Source organism: Pristiophorus japonicus, chromosome 17 (genome assembly GCF_044704955.1).
Source record: "Pristiophorus japonicus isolate sPriJap1 chromosome 17, sPriJap1.hap1, whole genome shotgun sequence".
NCBI classification, from domain to species: Eukaryota; Metazoa; Chordata; class Chondrichthyes; family Pristiophoridae; genus Pristiophorus; species Pristiophorus japonicus.
In genome coordinates, this window is record NC_091993.1 from 113,000,742 (window position 1) to 113,018,719 (window position 17,978).

At 43.7% G+C, this 17,978-nt stretch overlaps 1 protein-coding gene across 1 annotated transcript; it reads right to left on the minus strand.

The window, feature by feature from the left end:
• Positions 1-2,608: 2,608 nt before the first annotated feature.
• Positions 2,609-13,133, minus strand: LOC139227937 (pepsin A-like). The gene is made up of 9 exons (XM_070859092.1): positions 13,083-13,133; positions 12,833-12,988; positions 11,970-12,087; positions 8,105-8,223; positions 6,504-6,703; positions 5,599-5,718; positions 3,628-3,772; positions 2,913-3,011; positions 2,609-2,755 (listed from the first exon to the last, which is right to left on the minus strand). The coding sequence occupies exons 1-9, from the start codon at positions 13,131-13,133 to the stop codon at positions 2,609-2,611; spliced, it is 1,155 nt and encodes a 384-aa protein (XP_070715193.1).
• Between the last annotated feature and the right edge of the window lie 4,845 nt (positions 13,134-17,978).

Genomic DNA, 17,978 nt, shown 5'->3' on the forward strand with positions numbered 1-17,978 from the left:
TCTAGATACCCAGATAGGATCAAAGAGCTGACTCTGTATAAAATGTAGATTTGGGGCGACTCGATCGAAGTTTATAAAATAAAGAAGGGATGAGATTGCGTTTATGTGGACCAATTATTTCAACTGGATAGTTCAGGGAGGACCACGTGTCAAGCTTACAAGTTATACAAGGGCAAACTAGGTCGGGTGTCAGACGGTTTTTCTTTTCCCAGAGACTAGGGGAGCAGGCTTTCGTCTCATGCAGTGAACGCTGATTCATTGTAGTCCTTCAAGACAGCTGGACCTGTTTGTAGCTGGAGTGGCGATCACCTTGTACAAAAAGTAAGAACCCCTGTAATACAAGTCAGCATCAATGTGTGCTACTGGATTCGTTTTGATCACCCAAAAGGATCGGAGAAAAATTTCCAGTTTTTATTTCCCTAATTGGCCTGGGATTATATCTGGGTTTTCCCCTCTCCCAAGAGATTACAGGGCTCTGGGTGGGTAGGGAGTGTCTGTATCGTGATGCATAAGGCATCACAACTGCACAGGGCAGACTAAATGGACCAGTTGAGCTATTCCTGACCGTCATTTTTGTTTTCGTATAGAAAATAAAATACAAGCGTACGTTGATAGTACCTGTAGCAGGTAGACAGGACCATCCATCACTGAAAATGTGTAGGCAACATTTTACTCGGTTATCATACAGATAATTCTCAAGTTTGTTCCTGATAATTGATTGCATTATTTTGCCTGTCATTGATGTAAGACCATCTGTAATTTCCCCAAATTAGCTTCTTCACCTTTACTGAATATGGGCACTATTCTGGCTTGTTTCCAATCCAGTGGAACTTGCCGGTAACTCATGTTGACAGTCGTCATTTCACAAATCTCATCCCTTGGTTCTCTTAGTACTCTGTGATGTGTTTGTTTTGAGCCCTTTAAGCCAGTGTAGACCTTCCATATCGTTAGTGTTGAAGTCCATCAGTATAATTGAATTATTGAGTTGGAGGATGTCGTCCTATAGGCATCTCCAGTGGATACTACTTTCAACTACTCTTAAACATTAGCTTGTTTTTCAAAGATGCATACCTCCTGTGTGCTCCTAACACTTTATACATTTAACTTCATCAGACATTGGCTCTGAATTTGGGGTAGTAATAGTGGCGAGGCTTTTATTACTGTGTAAAACTGACGGCAACTTCTGGCATTGGCACCTGCGCAGTTAAACGCGGAAATTTGGAAGTTGCTTTCAGTGATAACCTGCTCCACCATATGGTATGCTGTTGTAGTCATTAGAAATCACTAACTTGTTGTGAACTTCAACTATTTACACACTAGTCTTGCTGTAAAAACCAATGAAAATGTTTAGTTTTGTTCAATCAGGAGTAATTGAGTTTTTAATGGCGTACTGATCATAATTAGTGCTGAACGACCTCTCTGGCCCAGAAAAAATAATTTTACAAATGTTGAATCTCATTCCCTCAGAAGAACATTTAAAACTTGCAGATTTTTAATAAAATAAAACTTACTTATTTATATTAAGTTTTTATTCTGATATTTATGATTCTTCATTAATCCCTGGTAAGTCCCAATCTTTATTCATTTCCTGTACAATGATTTAAATGTGATTTATATTCTCTGCTTTTTACTTCCTGCTTTGCTGCCTGCGAGAATTCTTCAATCTGATTGGTGGGTCAGCCAGCCTACTGCCTGCCCTATGCCACAGATTCCCTGTAGAAGGAGTCAAATTGAAACGGACTATGGAAAATAGGAAATCTACGATCCAGAGCCCATTGAATTAATGTGAGCAGCTTTCTTTGAGGTCAGCGCTAAGTGCCGTCCCTTCACCACTGACTGCAAAAAACGGGCCATTGTCTCTTAGAAACGTGGGAAACATCGCTGGCCATTTTAGAAGTTCTGGGCCAGGGTCCACTAAAGTTCAGTCCAAAATGGAAATGAGTTCCATCATCTTGAATCAATCGGTGCTTATATTTGAATTATTCTGATATCTCAATTATAATCAAAACCAGACTCCATCCCCCACCCCCGTCCAAATATTGAAGAACATCATTGAACAACCATTTCTCATGTGATCTGCAAATGCCTGCCTGTCCTTTGTAACTGTTTCAATGAGTGAACCACACCATAAATCAATGCAAATTGAACTGAATTGAGTCCCCGGCCCACACAGACATAAAATGAACAAGAGACGGGCGAACTGGGAGTATGCGTTCCTGGTTATATTTTAATGAACATTTGCAATGAAGAGATTCCAAAGGATAGAAAAAGCTGCTGTGTGATGTTCGGGTCACATTTACATCGAATGAGGTTTCCCTGCAGAGTCATCCAAATTCGGCAGAAATGTGAATGGCTCTGGAGTGAATCACTGCACCAATAATATATCACAGCTGAATGTCAGAGCCAAGAAAGTACTGGGAGAAAGTGCTACACAATCAGAGAGGAGATATAATTAGACTATTTCAACATTCTCATTTCCAATGCCGTACCAGTGTTCTGAGACTATTCCTTTAAAAACAATTGTTGCACTGGGTGATCATGGGATGGCTTAAGTCCACCTCAAAATGCAAATCAGGATGTGCTTTCAATGAGAACATAGCTGATTAAATTAGACAGCTCGAGCCAAACCCACACGGTTGTTCCCTCTGTCGAAAATGGAGTAATATTCTCCAATGAACACATCTCCCAGAATCCAGAGGTTTCCACCAGTGTTGCCGAATCCACTGGAGCAGGTTACTTGATTGTAGTAAGAGCTCTGTAAGAAAAAGAGAAACAATTAGCACTGTATCATATGTCTGTCTCTCCTTTAGTGATTACTGCAGCGTGTTTGGTTATTCCCCGAAAAATTATTCCATTACACCTTTTGAAATGTTAAGCTTACTCTAGCAGCCTATTGCTGTCCACTAACATACCTTCAATGTGTAGGCGCTGGCAGGAAGAGGATAGTCAACTCCATTGATTGTGAAGACCACATCGGGCATGCTGCTCATATCGTTACAGTTTATGGTATACTGCAAGAAAATAGCAACAGTGTTCAGTGACTGCTTCAGTGTAGGGATTTACAATACATCGTTTACAGTGCAATGGTATTCTCGGGAATCAGAACAGGGATTAATATGTGGTGACATTGGAATAAACAAACAGGCTAAAAGGAAATGGTCATAGAAAAAACATTGGCTATTTCCAGGATATATTTGTGATCAATTTAGCAACATCACGCTAAAACATTTTGAAATATTAAAGCTCATTGAAACTTTAAAGCACTAAAGATTGGGGTTGTGCATTTCTTCTTCTAATGTTGTGGCCTATTTCAGCATTACTTTTTGTCCTTGAATGAGTAGATTCAAAAATGTAAAGATTCTTTACCTTGAACTTGCTACAAATGATGATGCATTTTCAAATATTTCTGGGGCAATATATCCATGCAATAGCAATTGTTGCCTCATTGCTATGGAATTTAATTTAACACCTCCAAGAGGCTGAAGGAATGTTTTACAGTCCCAATTATATGGGAGATTGCAATATTATATATCTATTGACCTGTTACAGGCTGCAGTGTGAAACAATCATAGTTGCAGACTTAGACACTCCTACACCACACCAGAAAATGTAACATGCCATCTCTACCTGGCCATAGGAACCGGGAGTTGCTCCAATGCCCTGCTGAATGTTGCTGATGTATGAGCTGGGACCAACAAGAAGAGAAGTGCCGGTATCGACAATAGCAGGACAACCATATTCACAGGCCACAACCTGACCATTGATTGTCACTCTGAGGGAGAAAAATGCAGCAAGAGTTAGTCAAAGATCTAAAACTGCCAGACTTTTTTAGAAATGTTTTTATGCAGCGAGTGCTTAGGATCTGGAATGCACTGCCTAACAGGCAGACTCAATCGTGGTTTTCAATAGGGAATTAGATAAGTACCTGAAAGAAAAAAATTGCAGAGCTACAGCGAATGGCGGGAGGGTGGGACTCGCTGCAGTGCTCTTCCTTCCCCCCCCAACGGTAAAAATTGGACTATGAAATATAAAAATTCAGAACTGCCTGCAAAAGGAGCTGGGCAGTAAGGGGTTAATTCAGACATTGCAGCCAAAAACCATAAACTCTCAAGAGACTGGACAATCCACAATGACACTGATTGCTATATGAATGCTTTCTGTCTGGAAAAGATACAAGAACATTCACACATTCGTTTACCTTAAGGGGTTGCATTGTTAAAAAACCATACTTTAGACCATGACCCCAGACAGGCTGGTATCAGTGTAGGCCCAGACAATGGGCCGGATCCATGAACCATTTAAATACGAATGCTACGAGAAACCAACATCTAAATATGCAGTTACCTTGGGAAGGTTGCATTGTCAGAAAGACCTTATTATACAAACAGGCTGTGGTCAAGGTAATCATAGACAATGACCCTAAATGATCGACAATTAGCATCAAGAGTGTTTTCTGCTAGAGACAGTCACACATTTAATTACAGCAGAGGAATAAACTGCCACCGTTCACATGAGGTCAACAGGAAATCTGTTTTCAAGATAATGCAAATTGGATTTTGTATAAAGAAGAACTTCTTCGAAGAGAGAGGGGCAGTGTGTGTTGGGACAGTCGACAAGAAGGACTCAAGCTGGCAACTATGGTCCGGGCCTACATCTGGACATAACCGATGAGGGGGTGATTATATGTTTCAGTCAAATCATAGAAGGGTTTTTGTGATTTTGTCTGAGTAATTTTATATGTAACAGTCGAATCGCAGACGGTGTCATATTGTGTTGATGCAAATTATCCTTGTGTAGGGGTTTGTATTTTGGGTTTTGTTATTCCGATATAACTCATAGGGATTTATACTGGGGACGTAATTTTATGCATGTTCAATAAACGAACAAATCGAAGGCTGGCCAAAAACCTGTGCCATGCGTATTTTGTTCTTGTAAATTCTGAAGTCAAAGAACTGTGTGTAACGGGGGACTAGTATCAGAAACCCTTACACTAATATCTGTTGGTCCAAGGATGTCAAGAACAGGTTCCCCAATTCCCAGGTCCTGGCAGTGTGATGAGAAACCTCATTCACGGGCACAGCGGTGAACCGACCAAAAGTGGGCTGTAGTGATTCCAATAATGCCTCCAATTGATGGTGCACTTGCATGCCTTTGTACATAACATTGCAGGGCAACCTCAGACACATGTCAGGCCCAGTTGTCCATGCTAAACCAACAAGGTAACAAAAATGCCAATACAGTACAAGGTTACGGTTGCCCCCAGACAGCTACTTGCCTTCATTGTGTGAACGGGAGTTCAATGTAATTAAAATGGGCTTTTGCCTTTGACTACCAACAGAATTTTTCATGTGGTCACTATTAACTCAAAGTACGTTCAGTAATATATATCTACTTATGTTGATATGATTGGAGCTAAACATTGATTGCAAGACTGAAAGAAGCGAATGAGATTTTTGCTGTCACAAATGTTTTCTCCTGAAAATTATAAATAGCTTTATCAACAGCACATTGTCTCGATAAACGTTGATCTTATTCCAAGGTTGATTTGTCGAGTGCCACTTTCAGAACTATTCCAGTTGTCGATGGGTAATCACTCACCTGTCAATGAGGATTTGCCAGTACGCGTCACGAGTGACGGGAACCCAGTTAATTTGCCCTGTGAAGTGGTTGTAATCAATTCCACCAAACACAACTTCACTCCCGGACTGACCAGTCTCCCTGTAAAGCAAAGGTGAATAAATAAAGCTCAGAGGCAAAGAAACAATTTCAGTAACATTGAAATATTTCTGGTTTAGAGTTTTAGCACCTGGTGGTCTCATTGCCGATTGGATATTTTTGTTAATTCGTTCACGGGGTGTGGGCGTTGCTGGTGAGGTTGGTATTTATTGCCCATCCCTAATTGCCATTGAGAAGGTGGTGGTGAGCTGCCCTCTTGAACGTGCAGCCCTGGTGGTGAAGATACCCCCACAGTTTGGTACAACTGAGTGGCTTACTAGACCAGTTCAGAGGGCAGTTAAGAATCAACCGCATTACTGTGGATCTGGAGTCACATATAGGCCAGACCGGCTTAGGACAGCAGATTTCCTTCCCTAAAGGGCATTAGTGAGCCAGATGGGTTTCTAGGACAATCCTGTAGTTTCATGGTCACCATACTGATACTAGCTTTTTAATTCCAGATTGATTTCCCCCATTTAAATCCCACAGATGGCGTGGTGGGATTTGAACTCAATGTCTCTGGATTATTAGTCCAAACTTCTGAATTACTACTTCAGTAACACAACCATTATGCTACCGTATCCAAATCCTATCTAAATCATCATTTCTCCAAATCAGTTTCTAAAAGCCATTGATTGCAATATGTCAGTATCCTTGCCATAAGTACTCCAGGAAACACATACCATCCAATAGGACCCTATCAAGTAATGAATTGTACAGGATTTAATTTGGGTTCTGTTTCATTCAGGAAAATAAGAGGCAGCAACAAATGGGTGAGAAATGTTTACCTTGTCAGGTAGACGGAAAAGAGAGGCTCCTGCACCAGGTGCTGAGACATCATGTTATCGAACACAGTGGTGGCACCTGATGCTGCAAGAGATGGATAACCCAAGCCGAGAATTCCATCGAATTTACAGTAGGAAAAGAAACCGCCAGGTTCAGTCTCACTTAAACCAAATTCTTGTTTGTTGACAGCTATGTTCGCAACCTAGAAAAACAAGAGCAAGTGATGAATCAGGGGTACTGAAGCAGGATGTTATCTTCTGAATTATATCACTGGATAGTTAACTATTGATTTGGTTCCCTCTGCAAAACTTTTAATGGGTTTGTGGGTTTTGTTTATTCCTTTTGAAACCAAGTTGACTGTCCCCATGACATGTTACTGTAGACAAACTGTTTAGATTACAGAGGTTTAGACTTGAGGTATAACTATTCTGACGTGGTGATAGCCTCCTCATAAATGTCAAAACATCAGCTTCAAGCTCAAGACACCCTGCGCTATATCATCTTCACACATCCACTCAACTGTCTGGCTTCTGAACTGATATTGGGCGGGATTTTCGGTTCTGTTCATTTCGGGGCGGTAATGGCGGCGGGGCGGTAAAGTTTGCACCGGTGAACAGTTTGCGCCTCAGTCAGCAAAATTCATCAGCTGGGCCCTGAGTGTGGGGCGGAGCACTAAGGGAGGCGTTGCACATCTCTCTTAGGGCGCTAGGCTGGCTGAGCAAGCGAAAATTACGAGCTAAACAGCTGGCCTCAGCACTGTAAGAGAGGCCTGGGAGGAAAAAAACCCTGAAAAAAATCTACCAAAAATAGTCCCAATAAATAACTTATGCCACTACAACATAAATCGCAAACTAAATAAAATAAAAATCAATCACACTTACCTGAGGTTGACATTACTTACGTCATTGCAGCCGCTACAGGTTAGACCGCCCGCTTTCACAGGCGGTCCCAGCACGGCGCTCTACGGAGCGCTACGGATTGAGCCATAGCAGAAAATCAAGCTGTGTTGCAACCACTGGCGTTGCACACCGATTCGCTTCTTCTGGGCGGTACTGCTCCGTGGCCCGCCGAAACTGGCACCAAAAATCCTTACGGGGTGCTGGAAGCTGCCCGCCCGCCTGGAAGTGCTCACCGCTGCCATTGCTGTCCCTCCGGGGCGCTAACAGGGGCGGAAGGAAGCCGAAAATCCAGCCACCATGTGACACTCCCAGTGACACTGTACCATGTGACACCCCCAGTGACACTGTACCATGTGACACCCCCAGTGACACTGTACCATGTGACACCCAAGTGACATTGTAGCATGTGACCCTCCCAGTGACACTGTATCGTGTGACCCTCCCAGTGACACTGTATCATGTGACACTCCCAGTGACACTGTATCATGTGACACTCCCAGTGACACAGTATGATGTGACACCATACCATGTGACACGCTCAGTGACACAGTAGCATGTGACCCTCCCAGTGACACTGTACCACGTGACACTCCCACATTTGATTCAAAGGGCTTTGTATCTTTGATACGAACCTATAACTTTTGGAACGCAGTTATCACTACTTTGGGATTTGATATGTTTGATGAAGATTACAGTCTACTTACTCTGACAGTGTCATATCCCAGTATCCCAGTCATGCTGCCTGTGCCATACTGGATGGATACGGACTGGCTATTTGAATAATATGTTGAGGATGCGCTTGGTTTGAATCTGTGATGGGTCACTGCAAAGAAACATACATTTCATCAAATTCATAAAAATATGTCAGCATATGCCAGGGCTGGGTCAAACCATTGTGCCACAAAATAATCTAATTCTTCACATTTAAGAAAAAGTTTACTTTTGTTACAAAGCATCCCACCCAGTTTTTTTTCAGCCTCATTTATGTATTACTGGTTGGCTTTTGCTTGGAGGGAGATCGTGGGAACATGAGGCGGATCAGGAACTTTCATGGTTGGAAAATGTTTGTGTGAGGCTAGTGTGTGTATGTAGGTGTGGGGGGCTCTGTGTGGAGGTGTATATATGTGTGAGTGTGTGTCAGATTATGGTGTGTGTGTGTGTGTGTGTGTGTGTGTGTGTATATGTGTGTATACACATATGTAAAGGAAGATACTATCTGCTAAACTCGGTAATGTCATAAGAACATAAGATCATAAGAAATAGGAGCATGAGTCGGCCATTTGTTCCCATCAAGGCTGATCTGATCTTGGCCTCAACTCCACTTCCCTGCCCGCTCCCCATAACCCTTGGCTCCCTTATCATTCAAAAATGTGTCCATCTCCACCTTAAATATATTCATTGACCCAGCATCCACAGCTCTCTCAGGTAGAGAATTTCAAAGATGCATGAGCCTCTGAGAGAAAAACTTCCTCCTTATTTCAGTTTTAAATGGGCGACCCCTTATTCTGAAACTATGCCCCCTAGTTCTAGATTCTCCCATGAGGGGAAACATCCTCTCTGCATCTACCCTGTCAAGCCCTCTCAGAATCTTATACATTTCAATAAGATTACCTCTCATTCTTCTAAACTCTAATGAGTATAGGCCCAACCTGCTCAACCTTTCTTTATAAGACAATCCCTTCATCTCAGGAATCAACCTCATGAACTTTCTCTGAACTGCTTCCAATGCAAGTATATCCCTCCTTAAATACGGAGACCAAAACTGCATGCAGTACTCCAAATGTATTCTCACCTATAACAGTTGGAGCAGGACTTCTCTGCTTTTATACTCTAACCCTCTTGCAATAAAGGCCAACAATTCATTTGCCTTCCTAATTACTTGCTGTACCTGCATACTAACCTTTTGTGTTTCATGCACAAGGATCCCCAGCTCCCTGTTTACCGCAGCATTTTGTAATCTCTCCCCATTTAAATAATTTACTTTTTAATTTTCCTACCAAAGTGGATAATCCCATATTATATTCCATCTGCCAAATATTTTCCCACTCACTTAGTCTATCTATAATTCCTTCGCAGATTCTTTGCATCCACCTCACAACTTGCTTTCCCACCTATCTTCGTATCATCAGCAAATTTGGTTACATTAGGACACTTCATCCAAGTCATTATTATAGATTGTAAATAGTTGAGGCCCCAGCGCTGATCCCTGTGGCACACCACTCATTACAGTTTGCCAACCTGAAAATTACCCATTTATCCCGACTCTCTGTTTTCTGCTAGTTAGCCAATCCTCTAACCATGCTAATATATTACCCCCAACCCCGTGAGCTCTTATCTTGTGCAGTAACCTTCTATGTGGCACCTTATCGAATGCCTTGTAGAAATCCAAATACACCACATCTACTGGTTCCCCTTTAGTCACCCTGCTCGTTACATCCTCAAAGAACTCCAGCAAATTTGTCAAACATGATTTACCTTTCATAAAGCCATGCTGACACTGCTTGACTCTATTATGATTTTCTAACTGTCCTGCTGGTAATTTCTTAATAATGGACTCCAGTATTTCCCAATGACAAACGTTAGGCTAACTGGTCTATAGTTTCCTGCTTTTTGTCTGGCTCCTTTCTTAAATAGGGGCGTTACATTTGTGGTTTTCCAATCCACTGGGACCTCTTCAGAATCCAGGAAATGTTAGTATTCACTATCTCTGCAGTCCCTTCTTTTAAGACCCTAGGATGCAGACTATCAGGTCCAGGAGACTTGTCCACCTTAAGTCCCATTAGTTAGCCTTGTACTATTTCACTGGTGATAGTGGTTGTTTTAAATTCCTACTCCAAAAAGCCCCTTGATTATCAATTATTGGGATGCTTTTATTGTCTTCTACTATGAAGACCGATACAAAATATTTGTTCAAAGTCTCTGCCATTTCGCCGTTTCCCATTATTAATTCCCCAGTCTCATCCTCTATGGGACCAACGTTCATTTCAGCTACTCTCTTCCTTTTTATATAACTGTAGAAGCTCTTACTCTCTGATTTTATATTTCCTGCTAGTTTGTTCTCATATACTATCTTCTTTCGTTTTATTATTCTTTTAGTCGTCCTTTGCTGGTTTCTAAAAATTTCCCAATCCTCTGGCCTTCTACTGTTCTTCACAACATTGTATGCCTTTGTTTCCAATTTGATACCATCCTTTACTTCCTTAGTTAGCCATGGATGGTTCAACCTTCTCTTAGAGCCTGTCTTTCTCACTAGAATATATCTTTGCTGAGAGTTATAACATATCTCCTTAAATGTTTGCCACTGCTCATCTATTGTCTTACCCTTTAATCTATTTTCCCAGCCCAATTTAGCCAACCCTGCCTTCATCCCTTTGTAATTGCCTTTATTTAAGTTCAGGATAGTACTTTGAGACCAACTTTATCACCCTCAAACTGAATTTGAAATTCAACCATGCTATGCTCAGCCATGATCTTATTGAATGGTGGTGCAGGCTTGAAGGGCCTGCACCTATTTTCTACGTTTCTATGTTTCTATGATCACTCTTCCCAACAGGATCCTTTACAATGAGATCATTAATTAATCCAGTCTCATTACACGTTACCAGATCTAAAATACGCTCCTCCCTGGTTGGTTCCTCAAAGTATTGTTCAAAGAAACCATCCTGAATACACTCTATGAACTCTTCCTCAAGGCTCACTTTGCCAATTTGATTTGTCCAATCAATATGAATAGGTCAGCTGTCCACTTGTTAGTCGACTCAGTAAATGTAAGCTTAAGCCTAGTAAACTTCAACTAGACACAGTATTGTGGAGAATATGGCTTTATTGTAGCTAAAGACTAGTTTACTTATGAAGCTTAATTAACAATAAGGATTAGCAACACCCTTCTAACATCTTTCTGGTTTTCAATCTGCTTTGCTGTTTCAAAGTCTGCACTCCCCATTATCTTCATCTGTAACAGTCCTATCCAGGAGTGAAGTCTGTGCATTTCTCAATACAAAACTGCACAGCATTCTTTCCAACCAGTTAGACACTTAAATTAGAGAATGGACAGGGCAGAATCCCTGCTCATTAGGTATTTAAATTGGAATCATATAGGTTGAAAAGGAGCTCCAACATCATACTGAGGTTTGACACTGCACTGTACCTACACACCATGTGATGTCAATCAAAGCGATGTGAGGCTCCCAGCTCCAGGGTATGTCACTCCAGAGTTAGATTGGGCCGTACCTACAGATCGACACTGCATGTTTAGCATTGGTGTGAAGTGGAAATTGTTCTACACCAATGCTACATTTGCAGTGTAAACCCACCCGAGGATTCGTCCAACTCCAGAGGGAGACAACGAACCACAGCTAAAACCGCCAGGGAATCAAAGCTCTGTTAAATTTCTCTCCGAGCCCAGAGATAACCAAGTGAAAGTGCAGAGTATCATCCAATCTACACACACTGTCCATCTGTGACTATGGTAGAAATATTATTCTCTTCCAATCCCAGTTGCAGAGCTGGCCCTCAATGAGAAAGGTCAAGAGCGGAAGCGTGTTTAAGAGCAGGGTAATATTCACTCACTGCATGGTTGTTGGGAACAGTAAATCGATGGAACCCAAAGATTGGAGGAGCCAGTGTCAAAGATGACGGTGAAGCTCTGTGGTGGATTCCCGATGCTGATTGCTCCATAGTATGACATCTGTCAGCAAAAACAGAGAGACCACAATGTATCAAGTGGACAAATACCAGTGCAACATGTTTTCTTAGATTCAAATTCCTCTGTACCATCAGAAAATGTAAAACTCCCCAACACACCTTTTCAAATCCAGATGCAGAAGTCTGCAGTCCATTTAAATGCAAGTGCGATCATGAGTAAGAATAAGAGATCGCTCTGTTTCGATGTATTATACAGAATAATATCTTTCATGGTTGGGATGATGTTTAGCCTTTTAACCATTAGCTCTTTTGATTTCAGATGTCATCTCGACAATACTGGCAGCAAGCCCAACCAACAGCACAAGTCATACTAGTTAATGGTCCCTAGAAACAGTGACCCAGTAACCATCAGCAATGGTTCTGCCAGGGGCTGCTGGTCAGTGGGTCGACCAGAAATCACCAGTAACTTCTCACATTGACCCAGGAGTCCCATCTCCGGAGCAAAAGGATTCAATGCTGTGGGCACCAGGCCTTTCGCACCTGTCAACAGCACAAGCTAGCACAGCTGAGTCGCAGCCATTAACCCTTGCTGTGTAAGTTAGAGCAGGTCTAAGATCTACAGCACATGGTCTACTACCACATTCTGTCTGCTACTGAATGATTACCTTTGAGGAACAACTAGCTCTGAGAAGAATATAAATTAGAGACAAAAGCTGCAATAATCGCAAATGAGATATAAATGTGTTTGTATTTCCCTCTTTAGTGTACAGAACTCACAGATTACTTACATCCAGGTAGTTAATCATTGGTTCTGTTGATGCCAGGGATCCTTCAAATTTTGAACATGGATCATATGGATGATTCTTCAGGAAGTCCTCCAGCAAGCCCTTCTCCTGAAGAACATCACGGGCAGATTTACCCTTAATCAAGGGCACTCTGTAAAGACAAGAAGTTCGAAATATTATCAACATTTACGGTTCGTTGGTGACAAATTATTCTTTGCATCTCTGACCCTCAGGTAATGATTTCCCACCTGATTAAACAATCAGAGAGCTGAATGCAAGCGAGTGTGATGAGGAGCCACTTCATTTTGTCAGTTGAATGGGTTCAGACCTCTTCGGAACCTAAAGTTTGTGGTCTGCGCAGCAACATTTATACTCGCGGAGACCAAACCGTTCCATTGTCACGAGGCCTCAGATATGATCATTCAATATGAGAAGTAAATATTAATGTACTCAGGATTAGTTTATCACAAACACAATCACTTTTATTAAGGAAACTCTTCAACTTAAGTGCTAACTAATTTGGGTTATCATAAAACTAAGTGTTGTACTATTAAAGTTTAGTCTTATGACTGATAACGCAACCATAAATATATTTGCAAATCAGGCTAAAAACAGTCTTATCAAAACCACAAACTAGGATCGTCGCATGTGCATTAGAAGATGACTTAACTATTTTACTGCTGGATATAACATTTAGCTGTTCAGCCACTGCCGAGGTTAGAATAAATCCAATGCTGAATTCCCAGGAGTGTGCTACCTGATTATACTTTAATTGAGGGGCTTCAATTGACAACATCAGTTGCAAGAGCAATGATCTGCTCATTTAGAAAAGTCATTTACCAACAAAGGGATGATCGGTGCATTTGAAATGTGCTCTTATGTCAAGTGTCGAGCGCGGCTTAGTGGTAAAAATTTCACCTTTGAGTCTCAGTGTTGTGACTTTAAGCCCCAGTCCAGGACCTGAGCACATAATCTCAGCTCACAGTTCAGAGCAGCATTGAGGGAATGCTGCATCGTTAGAGGTGTTGTCTTTTAGATGCCATATTTAACTGTGTGACCTTCTGCCTGCTCAGGGAAACTTTATCAAAGAAGAGTGGAGATTCTCATGTTTCACCCAACATTCATCCCTGAAGCACCACCACCAGAACAGATTAACTCTCCTTCATCTCAAAGTTGTTTGTGGGACTTTACTTTGTGCAAACTGACTGATACATATGCGTGCAAAACAATTGTGTCTACACTTGTGTGTTAGCTCATTTCAACCACGGTAATGCAATTGATTCCAACATTTTCCAGCCCAAGTACTGGAAAAGGCCAGGGTTCCCTCTCCTGTTGATTATCCAATGGCCTTTGTTGGAATGTTGTCCCTATGGAGGTTGGATAAGGACAATATAGTGTTCAGAATGAATCCTCAAGACTGTATTGTAAGCTTAAACTGTTGTGACCTTGGTCTATTTATTCAGACTCCAGAGTGCGGTAGCAGCATGGTGAATCACCTTTTATACCTGCGTGCCCCAGGGTGCACAGGTGACCCTTAGGTCTCCCACAGGTGTGCCCCCGAGTGGCAAGTCTTACATATTGGTGAGGTTTACATACATACATAACATCACTCCCCCACAAAGTCTTGTGTACAAGTTATTTGCAAGTTGAGGCGATTAGGCGCCCTGTGTCCCCGGGTCGATCGCCTGAGTTGAAGTCCTGACGTGGTGGTTTCATCCTTGTGGTTGACGGCGAGGTCGATTGTGTTAGTGGGTCGCTGGGGGCCAGGTCCTTTCACAGTGGTTCCTGGTTATCTGTAGTTCGCAGTTTGATCTGGTCCAAATGCTCCGTGCGTTTTCCCATTACATGGTTTCACAATCAAATATTCCATTTTCATCACAAACGCTCCATTCCCTACTTTGGCTGATACAGTGCTAGTGGCCCATCTGGGGCCCTGAACATGGGCTGCATCGTTTATTCTGATGTCGCGTGGAGGAGCCGTGCGATCATGGTACATTCTCTGCTGACAGCATACGGAAAGCTCAGTTCTGAGTGATTCTGTCTGGTGACTGCATAGCACCCGGGATAGCCGGGTCTGTAGGGAGTTTACCGTGACATGTGTGGTGCTTGGCTTTATGATTTGGGCTGCCCGCTCCGGACTATTGTCGCTGACCCCAAGGTCTGGCAAGCCAAGGATGGCCGATATGGCCTTAAGACTTTCAGGAGTCGTGGAAGGCCTTGTGGTCCCCATGGATCCTGGGCCATGGTATGGAGGTCCCGGGCCACCGACTGTGTGTAGCCTCCCTGCCTTTCTTTGCAATGTTGCAGGGTTGTCCCATGGGGGTCAATCTGATGGGATGAGCCTTTCGTCTTTGCGACGGATAAGCTGCAATATCCCATCCAGCAGTTCACCGTTGGCAGACGGTAACGTGGGATCCTGGCTGGTCCAGGTCCTAAACTGGGGGGCCGTTACGGTTGACCCCTCACTTTATAGCACTTCCATGACAACGAGTAGGTCTGCAGGCTGTGCCATTTCCACCCCGGTGGTGGGCAACGGTAGCCTACTGAAGGCATGAGCGCTGTTCTCAGTGCTTGGCCCGTGGCGGATTATGTTACAGTGCACAGACAGTGTTAGACATTCTCGAAACAACGCATCAATAATGGTGCCTCTGCTCTCCCAAAACTGTGGGATGGGCAGCTTGTCTGATTCGAGCAAATATTGGGACACTCTTTGGTACGTCTCTTTTGTCCCATGAACCCAAGCTATTGCCTTGGTTAACTTATTGGATACAGGTACAAGCGGTTGGGGCTCGCCCGCTACTTTAACTTGCTGAACAACACGCCTGACCCTGTGTGATAACACATCACTTGTTACAAGTACTTTGTCAGATACATATATCACCGGTGTCCGCCCGCTACTTTGGCTTGTTGAAGGTACCCCCGATCCCATACGATAGTACATCATTGGCCGCAAAAGAACGGTCACATGGGTTACATAGTGCCAACAACTTAATAGAACGTAGCAGGTTGCTGGCATTCTCAGCAGCCGCTCCTTTACCTTTGCCCCAAACCCAGTTGTCTTCCTTGCTGGGCAACACCTGCCTCTGTTCCGTTGCGGCGACATCCCGTGGTCTGGACGTTCTCTCGTCCTGTGGTCTGGACGCTCTCTCGTCCCGTGGTCTGGACATACTTTCATCTTGTGGTCTGGACGCACTCTCGTCCCGTGGTCTGGACATACTTTCATCTTGTGGTCTGGACGCACTCTCGTCCCGTGGTCTGGACATACTTTCATCTTGTGGTCTGGATGCACTCTCGTCCCGTGGTCTAGAAGCACTCTCGTCCGTGTCTGTGATGCCGACTGCCGCGATCTTCCTCCCCAGGGATTTTGCCTCTGGCGTCAGGAAGATGCATTTGGATCATTTCGGCCTGAGTCCCAGTCTGCATGGTCGACCTGGAGACTCTTCCATCGTTGTGAAAGGGTCATCAGCTTTGGGTGGTGGGTACCGCGCTTGTACCACTGCTCGGTTGATCTTCACCTCCTCGTGGATGTGATGAGCGGCCTGTACCTCGGGGATCTGCAAATGGATCTGCATTTCGATGCCTGGTTCAGCTGAAGGTGGGGCTTTGCTCAGCCTTTGAGCAAGAGAGACATCGTTCGCCGGAGAAGGTAGGCAGAGGTCGTCCCAGTTCCATCGAATCTTCCCCAACCACCTCCTGCCAAGCAGCGTTGGCCCATCACGTGAAATAATCCACAGTGGTAAATCGTGCACCGCTCCCTCATGGGATACTCTTATGTCAACACTACCAATAACTGGTATCAGTTCCTTGGTGTAGGTGCGCAGATTTGCCTGAATTGGGATCAGCTTGGATTGTTGTGCATGGTCGCCCCACAGCCTCTCAAATGCCTTCTGGCTCATAACTGATTGAATCGCCCCCATGGAGACTGGCGTGCCGTTGAGTTCATCTTTTAACATTATCGGAGGGCTTTTGGTGGTGAAGGTGTGTATCCCATATACTTCCTCTTTATCCTCAGGTTGAGTTGCCTCTCCTGCTCGTTCAGCGTGATCCTCGTTGAATCGGTCGTCTTCTCCTGACTCTGCCACATGGTGAATCACAGATCATTTGCACATTCGCTGGAGATGCCCCATTGTTCCATAGCTCTTGCACACATAGGACTTGAATCGACATTGATGAGCTCTATGACTGCTCCCACAGCGCCAGCATGATGCTAATTGACACGCATTAATGCCCCACGGCAGTCTCTGAGTCACTCTAGGCCTAGGTCTGGCCTCTGCGGTTGTGTGGGCCCTGCCCTGTACAGTTCTGCCTGCTGAAAACATTATTTTATGCACAGTACTTGCCAGTGAACTTTGATGCTGTGAGGACATCTGTTTTGTGTTATCGCTCATGGATGTGAAAGCTTGGGCTATCGTGATGGCCTTGCTCAAATCTAGGGATTCGGCAGACAGTAGTTTGCGAACAATGACCTCGTGACCTATTCCAAGCAGGAAAAAAATCCCGCAACATTTCCCCCAAGGATCCTGCAAATTCGCTCTGTCCCGCAAGGCGTCTTAGGTCGACGACAAAACTCGCCAAGTTCTGGCCCTCGGAGCGATGGTGCCTGTAAAAGCAATACCTGGCCATTAAGATGCTCTCCTTCGGCTTGAGATGTTCCCGAACCAGCGTACACATCTCTGTGTTAGACTTGTCCGTTGGTTTGACTGGTGCCAGCAGATTTTTGAGGAGGCCATATATCGAAGACTCACATACGGTGAGGAGAATCGCCCTGCGCTTGGTCACCGTCTCAGCCTTGTCCAGTTCATTGGCCATGAAGTACTGCTCAATGAAGGCCTCCCAATCATCACCCTCAACAAAACTCTCGAGAATACCAATGGCAGCCATTACCGCATGAAGGTTCATGATCCGTTTCTCGTCGCCAATTTGTAGTGTTCAGACTAAATCCTCAAGACTGTATTGTAAGCTCAAACTGTTGTGACCTTGGTCTCTTTATTCAGACTCCAGAGTGTGGTAGCAGCATGGTGGGTAACCTTTTATGCCTGCTTGCCCCAGGGTCCACAGGTGAACCTTAGGCCTTCCACAGGTGTGCCCCCTAGTGGCAAGTCTTACCTATTGGTGAGGTTTAAATACATACATAACAGACAGGATGTCT